The 23894-nt window shown below is 43.8% G+C and overlaps 1 protein-coding gene across 12 annotated transcripts; it reads left to right on the top strand.

Annotated features, from left to right (window-relative positions):
* The first annotated feature begins 1013 nt into the window (after positions 1 to 1013).
* add1 (adducin 1 (alpha)) lies at positions 1014 to 22825 on the top strand. 12 transcript variants are annotated; one of them, XM_034546238.1, is made up of 18 exons: positions 1045 to 1181; positions 9075 to 9283; positions 10071 to 10233; positions 10518 to 10669; positions 10919 to 10999; positions 11146 to 11295; positions 11391 to 11534; positions 11722 to 11820; positions 12093 to 12266; positions 12477 to 12827; positions 15357 to 15452; positions 15575 to 15667; positions 17774 to 17930; positions 18348 to 18656; positions 19504 to 19611; positions 20391 to 20424; positions 21021 to 21036; positions 21909 to 21954. In XM_034546238.1, coding segments are annotated over exons 2-17 (2307 nt in total). In that variant the 5' UTR covers positions 1045 to 1181; positions 9075 to 9088; the 3' UTR covers positions 21022 to 21036; positions 21909 to 21954. The 12 variants fall into 12 exon arrangements, with proteins under 12 accessions (XP_034402131.1, XP_034402134.1, XP_034402135.1 ...); XM_034546235.1 differs by lacking the exon at positions 20391 to 20424 and having other exon boundaries at positions 21909 to 22049; XM_034546237.1 differs by lacking the exon at positions 21021 to 21036 and having other exon boundaries at positions 21909 to 22022.
* Positions 22826 to 23894: the final 1069 nt, after the last annotated feature.

The raw sequence follows: 23894 nt of genomic DNA on the forward strand, positions 1-23894 counted from the left end.
TTGAGCAAATCTTAAGAGAGCATGCTCACCAACAACTGATTCAAGAGCTTTTGTGATTGAACGGTGGAGCAACGTGCTTCCACCTATCAGATCAGAGCTGAAAGGGATTGCAGCGGTCTATGAAGAGCTACAACCAACATCACGAAAGGTCAGGAGATCGATTACTTACCCCGGTACCCAGAATGCCAGGACCAAACTAATGGTCAAGTATGTAAGTGCATACCTTAGACTAGAGAGTCAGACAACCAGCACCTCTCACTTTTTCTTAGGTGTTGCACTGGATCAGACTTGTTCACAGGAAAGAAGATCACCGTCAGCTTCAAACAACTTCAGGGATTTCAGAAAAGACCTGTTGCTCACACATGTGGCTGTTCATTGTCACAAAGTACCAATCCCGCAATGTAGAGCTAGTCCATTACAAGTAAAAGTCCTGTATACCACTTCAGTAAAGAGATTCAGCATGAACAAATAACACTGACACATTTTGTGACATTAATAGTTTGAAACTACTGCTGCATTCACAGCATTTTACTGTTACAGCTGGTTGAGGTTAGTTTGACTTAATACAGTTTTGGTAATTAGGCCGATGGTCCTCAACCTCATGGTTGGTCCCATCTGAAGGGTCACCAGATAAAGCTGAGGTGTTTAATGGGAGGGGAAAGAAGAAGAAGAAAAAACAAAGTTCTGATACACATCTGTATTTATTGAATGAGTGTAGGCCTACCTCTTTGATGCTTCAACAGTTATTGAAACATTTGCCATTGACATACATTAACGCAAGAGAATGCCATTTATGTTCATTTATCTGTGAGACCATTACCGGATCAAAACATCTCCCACCGCCCATTGCTCATGACTTTAGCACCAGCACGTAAAATATAAAAACATGGATGTTTTACCTAAAGCTCCTCTCTGCGGGACCAAACAGTTCGCGCTCCAATCAAAATCCCCGGTGCGGTCGCGTGCCTCCAGGTGACCAATAGCGAGCCCGCAGATTGAAGCCGTTTGCCGCACCCAAAGAGGAACGACGGAGGGGTGGGCGGAGCGATGCGGGGACGACGAGCGCAGAGAGATAAACCCACCGTGAGATCACCAGGGTAGGGGATAAAGGCAGCGATACCCGCCGTCCTGCTTTCACCGAGCACAGCTTTTCATATTTCATCACCTCATCAAAAGAGAGGGTAAGCTCGGAAATAATTGATACTTTTTGTTTGTTTTCTCTTTTTAGCGGTTCGTCCGACACAATGACCCCCCCCCTCCCGTGTGTGCGGTTTTTAACGCTCGCTCCCCCGGTCTCGCCGTGTTTCGGTGCGGCGAGCTCGCTCACTGTTTTTGCTAATATGTTGCTTTGCTAGGTGCGGTCTGCAGAGACGCAGCCACTGCGCGGGGTTTCCTGCTGTGAAAACGAGGCATGACTGCGTTTTCAGTTTTATATTCATATTTTTAATGACTTCGCTTGCTGCTCAGACGGTTTTCCTGTGCTGAACAACAGCAGCACTCTGTGCCCCCGGTGTGTGTGTGTGTGTGTGTCTCGTTGGCCCGAGCAGGCCTGCTGTTGCATTATTTTGCCATTCACCTTTCACCCCGGTCACTATTTAATAAGTGATACGGTCGATACGGTTCGTCGTGTGATCTAGTGCCCGTTTCCCATCTGGGGCGTGTTTTGAAGCGGCTTTTATTCCGTTGTGTGTTGATGGAGTAGTTTCCTGTTGTGAAGATGGCACCATGTCCTGCATCATAATAACGCACGATATGCACTTTCATTTTCATAATTGTAAGCTAGTCACTGCCCTCTTCACAGTACGATCTTAAACATCATGCCAGACATAAAGGTACGTTATTAATCCCAAAAGGAAATTATGTTTTCACAGTGGCCAGGTCATGTCACTTATTAGTTAAAACAGAAATTCCGTTATAACTAGAGATAGAGGTACAAGTTGGACCATACTCTTTACTCCAAATATACAGTCAAAGAGTGCATATGATAATACACTGTATATTAGTAGTGCAATCAAGCTAAAGCCTATCATAATATTTATGGTGACCTGATTGACTATTTAATTAACTGACAAACACTTTATCTTAATCAAGATGCATTTTGATTTTTATATGATACTAAATTGAAGTATCTTCAAGTGTTTGTCTGCAAAACAATGTCACTTACAAGGTAATTATAGAAATAACCCAAAGATTCACAAGTGATGAAAATAAGTGTTAGTTGCAGCCCTAATTGTCCGGCTCTAGTAAGAGTGTGTAGGAGGAATGAAAGGTGATAATAACCTGAGAGTTTGTGAAGGTTTAATGTGCCTTGTTTACCGTTTTATCCCCAAACCAGAGAACTTAACCACTACGCTGTTGCTGTGACTGGCTTCTTTCTAAAGTCAACTGATAAATCCCTTCCCCCTCATACTGGATAAGGATTAGCAAGACCAAACTATATACCAAGTTAAAAGGTCGGAGTGTTTGGGGATGGTAACTCCCTGGATTTGGTAATTCCGTTAGTATGAGTGAAACTCCCAAAGGAGGGAGCATAGCCCTGTCAGCCTGGCTCCATGTTGCCACAAACTGCACTGATATACACGCACACACACACATACACGCTCTCTAGATACAGAGTGTTTGTTTTACTCCCACTCCCACACGCCCACACCCTTGACTGCAGTGCAGCTGCAAATGTGTTCCTGATTTCAAGTCCATCCTCTCTATTTCACTCTTTCCTTCCTTCCTCCCCATATGTGATCACTTAGCAGGGGACCTTTTTTCTTCTTCTTTAAGTTAAAGATGCAAAAACAGTCAGACCTGAACTATCATTCATACCACATAGGTCACTAATGCCCATGTCAATAAGCTATAGGCTGTGAATCTGATTGGTTCAAATATTTACACTAGCACGCTACGGGCTACAGACGGGAGAGTACACACGCTACAGACTGGAGAGTACACACGCTACGGGCTACAGACTGGAGAGTACACACGCTACGGGCTACAGACTGGAGAGTACACACGCTACGGGCTACAGACTGGAGAGTACACGCGCTACGGGCTACAGACTGGAGAGTACACGCGCTACGGGCTACAGACTGGAGAGTACACACGCTACGGGCTACAGACTGGAGAGTACACGCTACGGGCTACAGACTGGAGAGTACACACGCTACGGGCTACAGACTGGAGAGTACACGCGCTACGGGCTACAGACTGGAGAGTACACACGCTACGGGCTACAGACTGGAGAGTACACACGCTACGGGCTACAGACTGGAGAGTACACGCTACAGGCTGGAGAGTCCAGTCTGTAGCCTGTACTCTCCAGCCTAGCCTGCTAGTGTAAATATTTGAACCAAACATAGATTCACAGCTTATTGACCTGGAGAGTACACGCTACAGTATTCAATAACTCAATCAAATCCACTTACAGTTGAACAAGAAAAAACATGACGCAATGTGATCGCCACAGAGACATTTATACTTCTCCATAACTTTTGCTACAGGCTAGCCGCTGGCCGAGTGTCTTCTTCTGCTTATTGGAGCTTGTAAAATAACTGACTGACGCAATACCAAGTGGTGGCAAGCTATATTATAACCGAGCATCTCATGGATAACAGTCATATCTCTAGCGTCTTAAATTGAAGGGTGCAAAACTGAAAGTTGTTTGTGTCCCGGCCCCATGGTTAAGAATCAGTGGGCTAGAGAGTACGCAACAAGCTAGAGAAGAGTACGCCATACAGGCCAGGGAAGTAGTACGCTCGTAGAAGTTAGTACGCTTGTAGAAGTAGTACGCTCTACAGGCCGGAGAGTGAGACTAAGGAGACTGTACGGGGAGGGGCCTGTTGTTACTCAGAGCAATCTCTTCCACTCTGTCCCATGTGACATGTGACAGCCAGATAAACCCTGAGTCCCCGTCCTCACACTCCTCACACAGCACAGCGTTTGGCCTGGCATTAGTAGTATGCAGCAGATAATATCTGACTTATGAAGATGGTCCCAGTGATGGTGAAGCTCACATGCAGTACATTTACCAAAAAGAAAAAAAGCCTCCGGTTTGCGTCGCTATTTACTTGCCACTCGGATACAATTTATTACTTGGCTCTAATCGATGTGATGACCATTAATTTAATTTTAGGGTGGAACGTGTTTGGACAGCTGGGAAAGGGTGAGATTATTTCCCAAAGCAAAGGGAACTATGTCTCTTTAGTTGCTCAGTGCTCCACTAAGTTCACCAGCTAGTCACTAACTATGCCGTTTGGTGCTCTTTTTAACTTTGTAAGATCACACGTATACAGTAGATATTATACTTTGGAGCTGATAGAACAATGTCATTTCTATTGCATGCAGTGTGGGAAGATATTTATGACGAGAAATATAACTTACAGCAAGTTATCACGTACTAAAGTAATATTGCTAAAATACCTTCTTCCCTGCAGAGAAATATGCACATGTATTGTTGTTAAACTCTGTAATTTAGTTTGCTGTTGGATCCTGTTGACCATAAAGCGATGGCTTCTCTGTCTATGTCAAATACTTTGATACACAAGACCATGCAAGGGGCAGTGCTAAAAGGATACTGAATGCATTCCTGCAAGGAGTAGTAGTCAGTCTGCCACACACACACACACACACACACACACACACACACACACAAGCAGTTGCTAGTGGATTCTTCGTCCCCAGTAATGACAGGCATCTGGCTCAGAGATATAAGGAGCCTTGTCCGAGCGAATGCCTCTCTCAAATGTCTCAAAACTGCTTCCATGAAACACCAACTACACATACACGCACACACACACACACACATACACGAGAAAGACCAGCAAATAATTTGCCATTTTCTTTCACACCATAATTATCTTTTCACTCCCAAGTGCTTGATTGGCATATTTCTGGAACAAACTAAATGGATTTAAAAAAATAAAAAAATGTTTTAAGATTACCATCTTTCTTTTCAGGGAGCTTGGTCATGCCAAAAAGACGTTTCAGTGCAAACTTCCATCTCTGAAAAGAGAATTACGATTAAATTGAAATATGTACACGACACTGAGTGCTCTTAACGCTAGCCACCTGGGGACAGCAGATAGCCTGGTGCTTCTCCCCACATCATGCATCTGCCTCGTTTACCCTTCCCATCATCGGCTCATAGCAGTGGAGATGCTCAGCATCCTGTTTCCTTTTCCTTTTCGAGTGCACATCGTTATGGTACGTTATGGGTTTAAGATCATGCAGATCTTTTTGCATTAGAAAAGAGTTTTGTTACCTCTGTTTCAGCAGTATGATGACACACCATTTCTTAACGTAACTTAAAGCCACATGGATAAATGTGTCGACATTTTGCCATACTGTTAGTACTGAGGGAGCTATCGCTCTCCATTTCCTTTGCTCACGTTTGTTCCAACGACGAATCAAAATGTCCCCAATAATTTTTCATACAAATGCAGATGGCATACATTGTACTGTATGATTGTGACGGTTAATTCGTCATCACATTTTCCTGTTGCTTAGAGACGAGAAAACCGGTCCAGGATTGTTACACATCCAGTGAAAATGGAGGAGGACAGAGCAGCTTTTCGTGTGCGACTGTTCTATGTTCTGTGTGCCAGAGGCCCCCGGTACACAGGGTTAGGGTTGGGTGTTAACGTCCTCCTAGCAAACACTGTGTAGCAGCATCCAAAAGGCAAGAGCTCAAACACTGTAATGTTGCGCTACTCCATGTCAAAGATAGAAGAAAGGCTATGTATGGTTTGCTTTGTCTGTAATTGCAATATGCAACCATGTCTTTACATGCTCACCCAACACCCATCTTTGTTTAGATAGCTTTTTTTTATTTTTTATACATACCATATATTATTCTTTTGCTGCTTTTGTATCAGCTCTTATGCTCCTATTTAGTGGTCTAAACATGCAAGGCCCGGAGTGCTAGTCGGGACAGACACTTACTGTCCGGGGGGTGCTATAAATTCCCCAGCATTTGCAGCATGAGTTGCATCACAAGATGTTCCTGGTCTAATTGGTTACTCTGTTTGACATTTCAATTTATAGCCAAAACTGATTGGCAGTTTGAGCACATGCCCTGGGTGTGAATAATCAAAACTTGTTAATTGTCATTTTCTGATACTGGCATGCAGCACTGAGGGTCATCGGGGTGTCCCTCTCTTTGGTATCATTTCCTGTCACATGGTCTTCTTGCACAATGTTAAGAAATTGTTTTTGTTTTTTACTTATCGATTAGTGTATGTATAGTATATGATTCCTAACTCGACCTCATCCTATTCTAAATCAAATGCTACTATTAATTCAGTGTCTAATCTAATGTAAAAGGAGTGCCAGAATAGTTTGAAGATGTGTACATTGTGACACTGATGGTCTCTTTGCAACGGGATGTTGGCCTACAGCTGTTCTTGCGTAACAGCGATCTTTAAAGGCTGTCCCGTGTTTCCATGGCAATGCATTTGGTTTCCATAGTGATTGCACTCTTAACCGGAGTAGAGGCTAGCCGTTCCCCTGCACCTACATCTCTGAGGAGAGATGAGAAGTAGGGGCTCTGACGAGGCGGGGGTGGTTGTGGGATGAACATTGTGCACGGATGGATGGAGAAAGAGAGAGCCTCCTGCATCAACAGACATTGCTGTTGCTACAGAAATAAACAACTTTCTAGTTTGTAATCCAGTTTTAGTAATACATATGCTCCATTCATCCTGCTCTGCAAGATTTTGTGCTCTCGTGCACTGCAGTGCTGGACCGATGGCAGCCTCGAGACAAGCAAAATTATCCTACTACGCAGTTCCTGCAGTACGTAGAGACGGGTCATTGTGAATGGGTTTATTCACAAGTATCTTCTCTCTAAACAAAAATGACGCAGCAAGAATGTTAAATCCTCCCCACCCCCCCTCCAATTGACCCTTTTGTCAGCACACATGTTCGATTCCTATCGTTGACGCTCGCAGTAAACAAGACAAGAACATCAGACAGCCAACGCAGCATAAACAAGTCGGGGAGGGGAAGTGGATGAGATCAAACAGCCGTCTAGAAGCATTAAGACCATCTCGGTGTAAACCAGGCTGACGGGTGCCAGTCTCGGAAGGGCTGCAGATACTGTCGTATCATATTGGTACAGACCAACGGCGCCTGTATCTATCAGTATAAACGTATCCATTTCCTCCGTGTGACTTTTATAATTTCTGTATTTTTGCAGTGCATGGTGACGTATAACTATTAACTGGCCAGGAACTCGTTATTTCTTCCTATTGAGTGTTTTTGGCACCAGAGATAATTGCCGCTGTCCCTATTCTTCTGTGATTTTCTGATGACCCAATCACACGAGTGAGACGGAACAAGAGTTGCTCCTCCCTGAATGTTTGCTGAAAGAGCATGCAGCTTCTCATATTCTTTCTTTTGTAATTGCGTGTTAAGACGGTAGTTATGATTTTAAGGAAAACAGCTGAGAGGAGACATGGGAGACTCTTAAGAGGATTTGGATTACTGAAAGTGGTATTTAATTAAAATATTGACAAATCCAGTTAGCTCATGACTATTAAGATGACCACACTTTGCCTGAAGCTAAATGTCTCCTCCCTCGCTGTTACCTGCAGTTTAATGATTTCAATGATATAACATCCTGGCCAAACTTTGCAAAGTAGCAGCAACTACCACCTCAACCATTTTACTCTAGTGGAATTCATCAGTTGGTGTGGACTTTCTTTTTCTATGTATTATATTTCTTTTGAAGGTATCAACAAATGTTAGATAAAAAGCAGAAACGACACCGTTCATTTAATGAGTGAACGAGGGGAGAGTGGACAAAAAACATTGTTGGCCTATAATTAGCCAAACGGCTTGAGAGCACAAACTCCTTGATTGGAGCCGGTGACCTGAGAGTTGTGGAAAAAAGTGTTGTGGAAAATCTCAGGACACTGATGAAAGAGCGAGAGGGGCTCTGCCAGCTCTCTGCGTGATAGTGGATGCTTCGGGTTCGGCCTGCAGTTGTCATGGTAGTTTTGGCTGAACATTTGTATTGATGCCGATTTTAATGGGCTGCATCAGTTTCTGCCAGAGCCACCCCACATTCGCCCATGCACACACACACACACACACACACACACACACACACACACACACACACACACACACACACACACACACACACACACACACACACACACACACACTTCCCTGTTCTTGTAAGCCCGCCTGCGTCCTTCAGATTCGGGGCTTGATAGTCTGTGCTGTGACAGACAGGCCGAGACTATTTAACACACAGGCACCCAGCTGGATGGACATGGCCTTTCTCTTTGCCTCTCCTTATCCCTTCCTGTTGTCAGTTGAAGAGGAAATGCGATAATAATGATGAGCTAAATGATCCCCACGCATACAGTAATAGTTATGTACACATCATATTTGTAGAATTATTATTATTTTATATTCATCAAGCTCAACGGTGAGAGACTCTTCCAGTTTTAGTTTCCGTTGCCCGGCCTCGACAGTTGAGTGCTGTTGTGATTCCAGGAAATGCGTTATGGAAATCAATGAAACCCCATCTCTGCAGGAGAAGTGGTCACATGGTCGTGACAGGAAGTAGGGAAGCGTGTGCTCTGTGTGATTAGCCTTCTGGTCAGTGTCTTTATTGATTTAAAAAAATGTTTTTATTAACTACACATTAAATAAACAACAATTTCTAATTATACCTAACGAGTTTAATGCAGACAGTGGGTGGTTTTATAGTAGGTAATGTTTTAATCTTAATTGATATGCTATGTGGCATCATATAAAACACAACAGGTTTTTACACTGATACCGGGCCAACCAGCACACACCGAGACTTAAACATACATCATGCTAAAATATATCAATCAAATGCTAAAACCCACTACACAAGCGCAGATAATATATTGTACATCCGTGACAGCATAATATACAAAACAGACATTAGGTTTTGATTGCTATGGTGTCTATCGACGGTGCTTTTCACAGTAAAATGTGTTCAGGAAACCTTCATCCATCACTCTGTCAGGAGTGTGGAATGTGTGTTATCTGTACTTAAAAAAGAACAGTTAATAAAGTTGTCTCTTATCTCTCCCTTACAGGAGGTCAGCCCAGGATGAACGGCGACTCAGGTGCCGGCGTGGTGACGGCCCCCCCTCCCACCACAGCCCCCCACAAGGAGCGGTACTTCGACCGGGTGGATGAGAGCAGCCCGGAGTACCAGAGGGAGAGAAACATGGCACCCGACCTGCGGCAGGACTTCAACATGATGGAACAGAGGAAGAGGGTCTCCATGATCCTACAGAGCCCGGTCAGTGGGACGGACGCGGCAAATATAGTCACATTCAGTGACATACTCTACATTCATTAGATTAACCTACAACATACTGTGCGTGTTAAAATCGTGAAGAGGCTCTTTTCATGTATAGGCAGCAGCTTTTTTCCTCAGCATCACATGATGGATCCAGTTTATTCCCCATCAACAGCCTGTCAGCTGCTGAATACTCCGGACAGAGAACAGCACTGTTTGAAGGCCTGTTGTATGCGTGTAAAGCACTGATGTGTTCAAGTCCTGAAAAAAGCCCTGAGTGGTGTTTTTAAAATGAGGATTTTACTTTGTTGATCTCGGGTCAGTGTTTTTGTCTCCGTCTCAGTTGCATGTACTGTTGATATACACTCTGTTGCCTATTTAGTAGTTTCCCCTGGCTGTAATTCATGCAGTCTAATACAACAGTCCTGTGGAACTGTATTATATTACACAAGAGGGTTTCTTCTGTTATTTAGCTTACCCTCATTGATATAAAATGGATGGACAAAATAAAAGAAATGCCTATCATCAATATAGCAAAACAGCTCCTCAAACTGCATCCCCAGAATGGATCATACGGTTGAGTCCACAATATGAACGTTATAACCTTCAAGAAGCAAGGACGTATTGCATGACATTACTGGGGGGCAAGGGGTCATATTTCTGGGGCTCCGGTGTAGCCACCGGATATCCAGGTCGAGTTGTTAAAAGCTTGTACGCATAGTGTTTGTCTTGCCTCACATTTTCCTGTGTTTCTGTCTGTTCTCGTGTCTTCGTTGATGACCGGCAGGCATTCTGCGATGAGCTGGAGACGATGATCCAGGATCAGCTGCAGAAGGGGAAGACGCCCACTAGCCTGCTGGCTCTGCAGCAGATTGCAGACTTCATGAACACCAGCATGCCTTCCATGTATCCCGCTGCACCGCAGGGAGGCATGGCGTCGCTCAACATGAGTAAGCAGAGAAGAGAAGAAGGAGTGTGTGTGTGTGTGTGTGTGTGTGTGTGTGTGTGAAACTTTTTGACCTCAGCCCGGCTATGACTGTATGACAGCGTATGCCAAAGTACATTTATTTTTGGACAAAGAGTCCAATAGGTAGACTCTATTTTAATTGTTATTATCTGTATGTGAGTGTTTTCTTTTCTTTATTTTAACCACATGGTCTCTTTATCCCCACTGTTATGTTTGAACCTTTCATATAACCGTGTCGTTCTGTCTGACCCCGTCTCTTCCTCTCAGGTTTGGGCATGGTGACTCCAGTGAATGATCTGCGTGGCTCAGACTCCATTTCCTACGACAAGGGCGAGAAGCAGCATCGCTGCAAGCTGGCTGCCTTTTATCGGCTCGCTGACTTGTTTGGCTGGTCTGAGCTCATCTTCAACCACCTCACAGTAAGATGGGCTTCTTTCTTTGACTGGCGTTGTCACCCAGCAGTGAAGTAAAGATATGTTCATGTTGAGCCTTATTAACTGACAACAATCCGTGTGATATACACATATATTGTACTTGTAAATACAAGTACAATACTAGGTGGCTCGACGATCTGATTTAGATGTTTCGAAGAGGGCGTGCTTTGGTGTTTGTCAATGAAATTAACAATAACACTGTAAGCTAATGAGACTTGACTTCTGGTCCTTCAGGTCAGGGTGAACTCAGACGAGGAGCGCTTCCTAATCATCCCTTTTGGGCTCCTGTACAGCGAAGTCACTGCTTCCAGTCTGGTGAGAATATGTGCCGATTTCTACAAGAACTGAGTGTCTTTCTTTTTCTAACGGGGATTTCTGTGAAGATCAGTTTACTTAAAATACAGATTCACAGATAAAGTAATTCAACTGGTTAACCCCTTGTCGTCTGCCCTGCTCTCCAGGTGAAGGTAAACCTTCAAGGAGAGATAGTTGACCGGGGAAGCACCAATCTCGGGGTCAACCTGGCCGGTTTCAATCTCCACAGTGCCATCTACGCCGCGCGGCCCGATGTCAAGTGTGTCGTACACATACACACAGCTGCGGGTGCTGCGGTAAGCGACAGTGTCTCCAAAGTAATTATACCCCACCATGAGCGCAGACCTGGACTCAATGGTCTTATAGCGTTGTGTGCTCTGTTTGGTTGCAGGTGTCGGCTATGAAATGCGGCCTGTTGCCCATCTCACCTGAGGCACTGTCTCTGGGTGAGGTGACCTACCACGACTACCACGGCATATTGGTGGAAGAGGAGGAAAATGTCATCATCAAGCGGGACCTTGGGCCGACTAGCAAGGTAACGAAACGGCGTGTCTCAATGTGAAAATGAAAACGAGATAAATGGTACTTCCGCGGTTGTGAAAATGTCAATTTGAAATTTAAGTGTAATTATAAAAACTGCTAGATTCTTAATTTAGAACTTCTGAAACTCGTAGAAGAAATGAGGGTGTGCTTTTTATTAAAAAAATGTTCTCGTCTTTCAGGTGCTCATCCTAAGGAACCATGGCTTGGTCTCCGTAGGCGCAACAGTGGAGGAAGCTTTCTATTACATGCACAATCTGGTCACCGCCTGTGAGATCCAGGTAGGACATGCTATTTACATCAAAGAATCTTAAGTATTTTCTAATTACAATCATTGTGGTTTATTTCCATTTGGGTTGTTATATTTGCCACCATATGTCTGTCTGCATTTTTCATAACAATTGTCTTTGTCTCTTGTTTCTCTACATTTCTTTATACATGTTCATCTTTTCTCATGTCGATGTCCGTGTGTGTCCTCATGTCCACGTTTTTTATCTTTTTTTTTCCCCTTCTGTATTCTTGCTCTGTCGGTATCCCTCCCAATTTCTTTCAGGTGAGAACGCTGGCCAGCGCTGGAGGGCCAGATAATCTGGTGCTGCTGGACCCAACGAAATACAAGGCACGCTCGCGGGTCCCGGAGCCAGCAAGCGACGGGTCCTCTACACAGCTGAAGTGGCAAGTCGGGGAGCAGGAGTTTGAGGCTTTCATGAGAATGCTCGACAACTTGGTAAGTACAAAGAAAAGAGGGCAACTTAAACATCTGTAGGGGAAATGGGAGTTCTTAAACTTTTTAATCACCTGGCTGTGGTGTCAAAAGTCGTCTTTTTAAACGGTCATCGTTGCATCTTGCTTTCAGCATTGATGGTTGGATAGTGTATTAAACATGTGCAGCCCCCCCCCCCCCCCCCCTCATGCTGTCTGTCTTCCTGTACCCCAGGGCTACAGGACGGGCTACCCTTACCGCTGCCCGGCATTGCGAGACAAAGCTAAAAAGTACAGTGACGTGGAGATTGCTGCCCCCGGCCACGGTGGTTACTCATACGGGGAGGACAGCGACTCAGGCGCTCGCTCCCCGCTGAAACAGAGCTTCCAGCGCGGCCAGCGCGACAAGACCCGCTGGCTCAATGCCGGCGGTCGGCCCGACGAGCCCTGCGAGGACGGGCCCGACGGCAGCAGCCCCAAGTCGAAGCCTAAGGTGTGGACGAACATAACACACGATCACGTCAAACCCTTGCTGCAGTCTCTCTCGTCTGGTGTCTGCGTGCCAAGCTGTATAACCAACTGCTTGGTCTGTGCCTACCTTATTGTTCATAGTAAAGATTTTACAGCTACCTTGTTGGTGGATGTGGGCAGGTGGTCGGCATCCTGAGGTTCTGGGGACTGTCGGGAGTAAAAGTATAGGACAAAGCTAAAACTGCTGTTTGCCGATAATTATTTTATTGAGCCTTTCTATATAACTATTGGAAGTCTGGTATATTCACGCTACTGTCCAGCCCTTTTAGGCTCACTTTAGCCACTGCAATTTCAGATGTCCTATTAACCAACTTTTCGAATCCAGTTTCCTCTGCTCTGCTAATTACTTCGTAGCCTAGCTGTGAGTATTTGTCCTCCCTCTGCGCCGTTTCCCTTCTGGTCTCCCGATACTTCAGGATGCCGGGCCAGCCGCCCAACGCATGCCCCACTGCATGTGTAGGAGTGAAATGCATTGTTGGTTTTGATGTTATTCCCAGAGGAGCGAGTAGCAGGGGGGTGGCATGAGTCCTCAAGTGGGCAGGTGAATGTGGCGAGACACGGGGATGTCACCGCTGACCACATGTTTGCTCACCGCCCCGCAGCAGCGCTTTTTTTATTTAATTTGTTGCTCAAACATGATTCAAGAAAATGTACGAAATAACGGTGCGATTTGAGGCCATATCAGATACCTTGTGAGTTTGCTTTTTGGGCTGCTTGCAAAGTGTATTTTTAAGATTTAAATTGCCAGCATAAAAGAGGGAGGTGGCATGTTTCTAACTGAGAATTGGTAAATACATTTTAAATACATTCTAAACATTTGATAAAGAAAATACAAAGGTGTTAAAACTAAATTTCCTTCGCAAAAGAGTTATGCAGCCTGCTTTTCTAATTTTTTGATTTTCCTCTAACACCTTCAACTGCACCCAGTTGTACTTCTGTTTCCTCTACTTATTTCTTCTGGTTTCAGTTTTATTTTGAAACTGTTTTTGAGCACCTCAAGACCTGCATGAGTGGAATTGTTTAGAATAAAGAGCAGAGCCTCGCAGTTGACCTGACTTTTAAATCAATTATCTCCTGTTGGGAAAGTAGGACATGTTGTGTTGTGAGACTCTTTCTCAGTGAGTATATCACGTTTACCTGTTCATCTCATACCCAGCCAACCCAACCCAGCTACTTCCATCCAGAAGCCCTCCCTCATCTAGCGGCTGGTTTGGCAGCGAACCAGCCGAGCTTAAAATCGGCACAGGAATGAAGTCATGAGCTCACGCTTTCCACCGCGAATAACATGCCTAGTTTTAAAAAGGTTAAAACCAATATGTTGCATGAAAAGCTGAAGATTTGATTTGCTCATTCAGTTTGGTGCCAAAAATGGGTAAAGACTTTTCTTTTCGTTTGCCCTCCAATCATGCTGAGCATTACCAGGTTAAGAAAAACAAAGTAGAAGAGATTATTTTTTTTATTTCTCTATTCGTCAAGAAAATAAAAGGTTCCATCCTCTGCAGGAAAGATGCACTCTCGGGTTAGTTTGTGGCATTGTGGGCGAGTGTCCTCGGGTGTGTTTCTCTCTTATCTCTGTCGTCCTTGTTGTTGTGTATCAGCCTGGGAAATGACTTTGGTGATGCCAGCTCACCCCTCACTGCCACTCTCGCTTCGTAAGCCAGCCTCCATCATCTGTCACCCACCCTGAACCCTTCACTTCTCCCTTCCTCACCCCTTTTACCTCTTCTTTTTTCTCTCATTCTGTGATTGTTCTCAGTTGATCTTCAATGTGCTCTTTCTGTTTTGTTTACTAATGGTACATCAATGATGATGACGACTGGTTCTCAGTAGTATAAATGTGCCTCGATTCTTCAGGCATCTTAAATTGACGTCACGCGTGAGGTCTTTCCACGAGTCCTGGTCCAAATAACCCCGCCCGAGAACCAGTTGAAGGATTTTAAAACTCAGTGTTTCGTCTGTGTTTTTTAAACAAGCTTTACTTCTTAGCAACTTAAAAAACAAAACACCACTCCTCGTGATCACATTACTTCCAGTACGCTCTTGTGTTTTAGCATTGACGAACGTTAAAAGGTTGATTACAGAATACCGCCAATGTGAGTGACACACTACTGTATGCTTAATCTATAAGCACTGAAACAGATTGAAATATTGAAATGTTCTCATTTCTTGACAAAGGCAATCGTCTTTATGACATTTCAGCTCTACGCAACAGGTTCTCTGTAAAATTCCCACACTAAAAATGCTATCGATCCTGAATGAGGACAGCCCCAATGTTCTGCATTTAGACAGTTTAGTCCCTGCTCCAGTCTGTTTGAGCCCACGTCACAGGTTGATGAGTAAGTGTTGGAGAGGTATTGATGTCCCCCACTAAATTTAGTACGGATTAATCACATCATCATTGGTTCACTTATTACATTCAAACCTTTTTACAGCCATCCGACTTTGTTCATTTCAGTTCAGCATGATTCTTGTGTTGTGTTGCCTGCATAGTGTTTTGTCTCGATCTGTTTTTGTGCTTGGGTTTTCAAGTCGTTCAGGATATCCGGTTTTGGTGACGTTTAACACTTTAATGTGGTGTTTACAGTGGACAAAGGAAGACGGACTCCGCCCGGCTGCCACAGCCAATCAGTTCATCCCAATGAACACCAACCCAAAAGATGTCCTGGAAATGAGGAACAAGGTATCGCATTATCCTCCTTTTTTACAGCCTTTTTACTTGTGTGAAATAAAAGACCCTGTTTGGTATTCACGATGCACTGTATGTTTATTGTTATGTGTGACTTAAAATGTTGTTGTTTGTAGATCCGGGAGCAGAACCTGCAGGACATAAAGACAGCAGGACCCCAGTCACAGGTTCTGTGTGCCGGCACCGTCGTGGACCGTAACTTCAACCAGGTCAGTCGATAAGTTCTGCACATGAAAACCTCGCTGCTGCAGCCATCCTGACCTGGAGTTTAAATAAATACGTGACAGTTTTAGTTAAAATATATATATGTAACACACACGCACACGCACACTGTCCAGGTCAGGAGTTCCCCCTTCAACCATAATGTGCATGAAGCTGTCCGATCAGTAACTTTACCGCTAATTTCGGAGCACAAAACATGTCCCAGAGCATGGAGTGACTTTGTAACTGTCACATTATCCCTCGACCACAGAGATTGTCAATCTGGCAGGTGAGTAGTGTTTTGGGAGAGGTAACTCCGCTCTGCTCCCCAAACCTGCCAGCTCAGGTTGTGTCCATGCATAGTTTTATTTTTCTCTCCTTCATCTCTTTTGAAATTTCTTTTTTGTTTATTTGGACTGGTCTCCAAGATCCCCACTACAGTCTGATGCACCCTTTTATTTCTGTGCCTGCACATCTTTTTTTTTTTGAAAAGTAAAAATGGAAAATTGCTTATTTTTCCTCTTTGAGTGCAGTTTGCATGGTTTGCTCTTGGCTCCGTGTTTTTGCTTCCAACGCTTCCTGGACATTGAATCCAAACATCTCGAGGAGCAGGACAGAATAAAGCAAAATAAAACGGAGCTGTCAATATGTTTAAAAGGGCCGAAGGAGTGCTTGTTGTTCTGTTGTGACCGTATGAACCGCATACTGCGCAGCACCCCCCTGTGGACCGTTTGCCTTCACCATGCATGATCTTAGCTATTTGTTCCATCACTGCTCTGCTTTCCACCGCCCCACATCACTTTCCAGAACCTTCTCTCTTTGTATGCATGTCCAATATGTGTGTGTGTGTGTTTGGTATGAGTGTATGCAGAGGTGGAAAGTAACTAATCATACACAAAGCTAATTATTAACGCCAGTTCAATGTTGTTATCACTTGGAGCTCTTTTCTGAAAGGTAATCTCTCCAAACTTTACATTTGGGAGATTTCTAAGTGTGTATTCCCAATGAATTGGTTGAGGTCAGGTTGACAAATTGGCCCTTTTTTTTTTATTTTTTAAAGTGACCATGTTACCCAAAGTAGTGGCCTCACCTGGATGGAGGATTACTTGGATCATGGCATTTGCACTTGAGTGAGATATCGTAGTACTCTTTCCACCTTTGTGTGTGAAAGGCGGTACGCTTCTGAAAGTCTGCACACATTCACGCCTGCCTGACAGACCGCTGACTTGAATGTGCTGGTGTTTAAGAGCTGGGTTGTGCTCCCCCCCTCCCCCCTCACTGGGTTTTACTATTGCAGGACGCCCCTCTGTCTGACTGCACAGACACTATTGATGGCCTTGATGTGTCCGAGGGGTCCTATAGTCCTGCTAAATCAATTAGAAAGGTACTTACTCCAGTCACCAATACCATTCACCTGTACTTCACCTCATCCGACATGGGCCTGCAGATACACACTTGATATCTGGGCCTGTATTGATGAAGTCAGTGCTAGAACAAGGCCATTTTCACACCTTTTTTTGTGGTCATGCGACCTAGTCTTTCCTACATTTATGAGTTGTTTATGAGATCTTTTGATACGGGTAAACTCATGTATGTATTTTTTTTTTGTTGAGCAGGATGCAATCCTTGATAGATTTGATGCGTATCTTGCTGTCATGAGTCCGTCTGCAGGAGAGATTTTACTCCATTACTGTTGATTTAATTGTGACTATTTCTTGCGTGCCTGGTGATTTGTGATGGAGTCTGCTTGAACTCTTCCTCAAATCTCTGCTTGGCTTTTATGTCGCTGTGTATTGTATGACATGAAACCTGAAACAATTGCTTATCACTAATATATAGAAGTAATCTTTATCACTTGACTTCATAACGTTTCTGTGCTTTTTGAATTTTGAAATTGAGCTCTAGCTTGTGCTCTGAAGACATACATTTATTCACCTATGGCTGATACATGTGCTCATGCTGCACACTAGTTATGTGTGTACAGTGTCTCATAATACATTTCTGCATTCATTTGACACTGCAGCTAGTTTTCACTGTAAAAAATCCTTCATGTGTCACCTGCAGTAACTGTTGACCTCTCGCCTCTCTCTGCCTTCCCTCTGTGTGTCCTGAAGGGGGAGCTAGTGACCGCGTCCAAGGCCATCATCGAAAAGGAGTACCAGCCTAGGGTCATCGTCAGCAAGCAGGGTCCCAACCCCTTCAACAAACTCACCGACCAGGATATGGAGGAGTACCGCAAGGAGGTGGAGCAGAAACAGAGAGGGCCTGAAGGTAAAGCTGACCAGTGGAAAAGAACAAACATACTTTCCACACCCCTTCTACCATGCGATTCTGTAGAAGATTATAAATTAATATAAATCGCAGCACCCTCCTTCTGTAATCCACCAACCTTAACTTCTCTCTCCATCGAGAAAAGTCAGAGATCAATCTTCACAGGAAGTATAGATACAGGAAAAAGTACAGCTGAGGTGTTACACTCTGATGTTCACTTCGTCTGATGTTATGCTATATGTTTTCAAGTTATGTGCAGCTACTTTAAACATGCTCATGATACAATTTGAATAAAATAATATTTACTTTCCTGCAGAATCATGCAAAAAAAAAAATCTGAATTTCAGATTGGTGACTTTATCTCTCTCCACACACACACACACACTCTCTCACACACACATGCACATGACTTCACAGTGCAGGGACGAGATGGTAGTAAGGAGGGATCAGCCTCCAGCGTACCCTGTCCTGAGCCACGAGTGGGGGGTCGAGCCTCTGTCTCCACACCCAGCTTAGAGAGAGCCGCACCGGCCTCTGAGCAGGGCTCGTCTTCCCTCCTCCTCTCCGGTGGGAGAGCCCAGAGCGGCGCAGACTCTGCAGATGACGTTTTTTCGACCGCAGAAGAGGTTTTTTCCGCTCTAGATTCCCCGCACAAGGAGTTCCACTGCGCCGTGCTGAGAGCCCTCAGCAAGGAGCCATCAGTGGTAGAGGCAGATCAGGCTCCAGGTACACCAGAGTTGGGCCTAAATTCCGGCCTTCCGCTTCCCTCCTCCCCTGCTCAGCCCTGGTCCGTCTCAATACACACCGCTGCACCGGGAGCGTGGGATTCCCAGCCTGCTGTGTCCTCTCCTTTTTTTTCTGGGTGTTTGGAGTCTGCTGCCATTGTTTTTATCCTGCACAAGCATCCTCCCTACCCACAGTTCAATCTTCGAAGGCTTTGCTTGATTATCCCCCCCCCCCCCCCCCCCCCCCCATCCCCTCTCTCTGATGCCTTTTGGACAAGGCATCAGAGTTCTGGCAGATCAGAAACCTTTCTGCAGTTTGATTGGACGAGGAGCTGAGTAGTGACGATGTGAGGAGTTAAAGCAAGCTCTTTCTGAGATTTGAAACCATCCCCTCACTTTTAAGGGCGCTCTCTCCGCAAGTCTAAAAGTGCTTTTAGTGTTAACTTTTTTTTTTGAGGAAGCTGTGTGTCTGAGCTCTGTCATCCAATCAGAGCATCCCATTGTGTGGACTCTTCCTCTTAACCTGTCCTGGATATATATCTCTGTTGATGTCCACTGTCCCGTCTGTGCCTCTGACTGATTTCCACTCAATCTAAGGGTTTGTTTAGCTCTTCAGGATATCTTAAGGTTGATTTCTTTGAAAGCCTTTGCAGTGTTCTCCTGATTAAGGCTTCCTCCCCGGTTTGCTTCCCTGTGTTGTCCTCTCTTTTCCTAGTGTTTGACGACTTGCAAATATGTCCAATCAAAATGATATTGCATAAAAATAACTTAACTGCTCATTTTGGTACAGTATATCTTGTTTATTTAAATGGTTTCTTACTGTTTCATCTCTGCTGATCTTCATGTAGACTTGGAGCCGCTTGTAGAGCCTGAGGAGGAGGAGGAGGAGGAAGAAGAGCCCCAAAGCCAGAAACCAACCACCACGCCTCCCAGCACCCCCGTCAGAGCAGAGGAAGGTAGGTTGGCCTGGCACACTTGGCATAACCGCTGCGGCCCAGTTCTGCGTGGTTCGGCATGGGTTCCTCCAGTCCTCTTTGGGTTTTGGGGATTCTCTAGGGTCTACAGAGGAGATGCAGAGGCTCCTGCCAGTCCACTTGCCTGTCTGTCTTGGGGTCTGTTTGTGTTGTGGTCTTTAATACTACTACTACTACAGGTGCTATGCTGTGTTTTCTGTAATAACAGGCCAAGAGGTTTTGATTATTTAACCAGGTTTATCCTTTTTGAGAGAGGGCAAATTACTATAATTCATTCTCCAGACGTAATGTCAGGAAATCGTTTGGAAAGACGATGACTGACGTCTGTCTATTTTCTCTTTTTGTCTATTTTTCTCCCTCTTGGTCTTTATTACTATTGGATTACACCTATAAGAGAAATAAATTGAAGTTTAAAATCTTCATTTAAACAATAATTGGCATTATTCCAGTCATATGTTATGAGCTACTGTCTGCATGAGGGAGGATGAGTAGCTTTGATCACAGGTGTAATCTAATACCTGAAATGTTGTATAACATATTTCTATACGTTCAGTATCTCCTTTACCCCTTCACTTCCATTCTCCATCTTTTTGGGGTCTACTAAGAATGGTTCCCAACCATTCTTTTTAAGATTGTCCTCTGGTATTTTTCTTTTCTATTTTTTTATTTTTTTTTATTTAACACTGTGCCTGTGATTTGATCTGCATAGACATTTGTTTCTACTTGTGCTTTTTCTTCTTTGTGGCTGCGATTACAATCAGGAGATGGAAATACAAAAGAGTACCTGTTGCCATAGTAAGTACGTACTGTTCCACCTCCTAATTACCCATCACCCATCCTTACCCGTTTGATCGTTTCCCTTTTTTCTTTTTGCATGGCTTCACTAGTAGAGCTGTGTTGTGATCTGAACTAACACGTTTTAACTCTGTTCTCTGAACTCCTCTGAATCTCTTTCCTGGGTTTGATGGGGGTTATTTCAGAGCCCCTCCTTCTCTTGTAATTGGACACAATTCACTGTTTCCAGATTCTGTTAAGTGAAAAAAGTAACCACTGCAAGAAATAACAAGAAATTGTTAGATTTCGTGCAATCTTTATTTCAGGTGTGATCCTTAAAGACTTTTTATTTAATTTATTTTACCCTAATGATAAAGTCTAAACAAAAGTGGAGGATGTTCTTGAAGTAAACCTCACCACTCGCAAAACCTTTTTATGTTGGATAACCTCTTTTCTTCCTGCCTATTATTCACTGTCAAAATAACCAACCTCTCTTGCACATATGCACAATTTATCAACGTTATATGGCACTGTTTTTCCTTTTTCTTTTTCTTTTAAATGTATGGAAAAAGAAATCCGGTGATGTTTTGAAAACGTGTTGTTTGTTTGTCTTCCAGAAGAGTCCTTTACCAGGTACAGGTATCAATGCTTTATTTGGGTGTGGCTTTCCAAGCAAACTTGCTGCTGTTGCAACTCACTGTTTAGCTTGAAATATGGTTGAGGTCCGGTGCTCTGGCTGTGCGGTGGGGTTTGTTTTTCTTTTCTTTTTTTATGAGTCTGTGTTGGACCCGTCTCTATTCTGATGGACACGAGATGTAAAATGAGTGTTTTCTCAGGTCTTAAAGGTTGTTTTTTTTTCTCGCTGGTCTCTGTAGCATGTGAGCAATATTACAGATTAACAAAGACGTGGTTGTTTCAGCGCTGTGAGCTTGTACTCGAACATGAGACGGTGGTTTGGATGCTGTTAGGCTGCTGATGGTCGACTGAAGCTCACATAGAAACCGCACTTGTTGCTTCTTGACTCTTTTTGATAGGAAAGCCAGCGTCGTCCTTTTGAAAATACTCCTATCATAACTATCTGGTGATGGATGCATGATTTCAGACTGAATCGGGGGGCAAAATGGAGCGTGTTTTCAGCCAAATGCTGAGTACCAGCTTGTCAAAATAAAGAAAATAAAAGATGTCTCAGAGAAAGATTAAATCCTGATGCAAGGAGAGTAAAGTTAAGTTGCTTATTCTTAAAGTTATAAGTAAAGATGGTGAGTCCAGGAGAGATGCTTCTCTCTTGATCTGAGAAAGGTTACGCTGTGTTTGGATATAGTGGGAATGTTGCCGTCTTGAATAGTTAGTTACTGTCTTTAAGCAAAATAAAGGGTACAAAGGTTGGTAGAAAATCCTGTGGATTTACCAACGTGTCCAGTGATCACTTTGCCGTCTCCTCCGCGGCGCAGATCCATCAGTCCGTCCTCCGAGATCAATAACTCTCTCCTTCCTCCTCCCACCAGAGTCCTTGCCGGAACAGACCTATGATGAGAGCGACGCCGCCACCCTGAGACAGACCCTTCCAGACTTGACACCTGATGACCCCTCCGATGCCCCGGCACTTCCTGCCGAGGAATCCGCTTCTGTCCCTGCCAGCGCCGACGCGGCTGAGGGGGAGGAGCCCGCTGAGGCTGGCGACCAGGAGGGAGACGAGTCTCCCAGCAAATCGCCCTCCAAAAAGAAAAAGAAGTTCCGCACACCTTCCTTCCTTAAGAAAAACAAAAAAAAGACAGAGTCCTAGATTGGAGAACGTCGGGATCGGTCCTCGAGGCAGTCCTCTGCCTCCGTTTAATTTTCGCTTTTTGTCTGCTACCATCGCACCCTTCGAGCAAGCCACAGTAACACACAGTTATGCTTTTTTGTTGTTGTTTTGATATAATTTGTCGCTGGCTTATTAACCTATTTTTCCTCGTTAGTGTGTGCCAATTTTGTATACAGTGTAAAAATGATGGATTGCATAAAGGTTTTTAATTATTAGGGGCTTTTTAGCTGTGAGTGAGTGATGCATACATCCTGTCTTCTCCACTCCATCTGGCCTTTGATGCATGTCTATTACCACAGGCCCGCACACTTAATGTGAGGTTTTAGGGTTGTATTACTAAACTGTTGTAACCACTAGAATGTATTGGGATTGTATCAAAAATATGTAAGTGTCTTTTAAAAGCTACGAATGCAGAAAGAGAAGCTACAACTACAAATTAAATAGTTCTAATTTTACCACTGAAGCTGTGCATCTATGTATTTACATGTTAGCAGGCCGGTAGAACTACAGTTGGGATACTTTCAGTTTATTATTTATGGAAATGCATTCATACAAAGTCCATATTAATGTCTACATGAACCAATATTTTTCATTAAATCATCCACAAGCTAAATCTCATCTGGGTGTTGGTTTACTTTTTAAATTTTTTTAATTTAAACTCTAGATCTTCGACCCACAAGCATTTAACGCAGCCTTAACTTCCATTTGTGTTGTGTCGAGCTTTAGGTTCTCCTGTGATGTGGAAGTCGGGTTGAATAAGTCACAAAACCAGAGTAGCTGCTGCAAACCTGCAGATGATGATTATGTTTGGACCTGCTGATGTTGAGCAAGCATTGTGCTTTTATTAATTTTTTTTTTTTTTTTTATATTCCTAGGTTTGATAACATATTTGCTATTGGCTTTAAGTGATTAGTAGGACTTATACAATGTAAAAACATATTCCCTTTTTATGTTTCTAATTATTTGAGCCTGACCTTGTTTTTGCCACTTGATATCTCTCCACCTCTTTTAATAGTTAGAAACTGACATAAATACTACGAACTGTGTGAGATTTCATTCTTGGTTATATCATTTAGCTTTTTTTTCTGACCAAGTAGATTGAGCCATGATTGCTTGCTGTGAGAGAGCACTGTGGACATCCTCCTTTTTTTATAAATCACTGGGAACTCCTACCACTCACGCTTATCATAAACATAGACACAGCTGTTGCATAACACACACGTGTGGAGCATGATCCTCCTTCTTTTTTATAATCACTGGGAACTCCTACCACTCACGCTTATCATAAACATAGACACAGCTGTTGCATAACACACACGTCACTGTGCCGGAGCCTCATGATCAACCTGGACTTCCCTGAGTAAAACTGTTCTTAGCGGGTAGACTGTCAATGGATACTTGTGTGTTTCCAGTCGCAGTAAAGACACAAAGTACACTGAGGAACCCTTTTTATTTAGTATTTTGCTGATGTGTAATCAATAGAGTGTTACGGTTGCAGGGCGTTCTACAAAGGCCGTCTCCATGCGTCGCCAACTTGTGTTTATTCATCGTGCTTTTGGTAAAAAGGTCTTCAGATTATCTAACTTGTGGGCAACCAGAAGGCAAAACTAACGTGAAGCTTCAGCGTATCTGAGACGCTAAATGATAAATGCATATACGCTGAGAATGCATGTGAAGAGTGCTTACT

The sequence above is a fragment of the Cyclopterus lumpus genome, chromosome 12, assembly GCF_009769545.1.
Source record: "Cyclopterus lumpus isolate fCycLum1 chromosome 12, fCycLum1.pri, whole genome shotgun sequence".
NCBI classification, from domain to species: domain Eukaryota; kingdom Metazoa; phylum Chordata; class Actinopteri; order Perciformes; family Cyclopteridae; genus Cyclopterus; species Cyclopterus lumpus.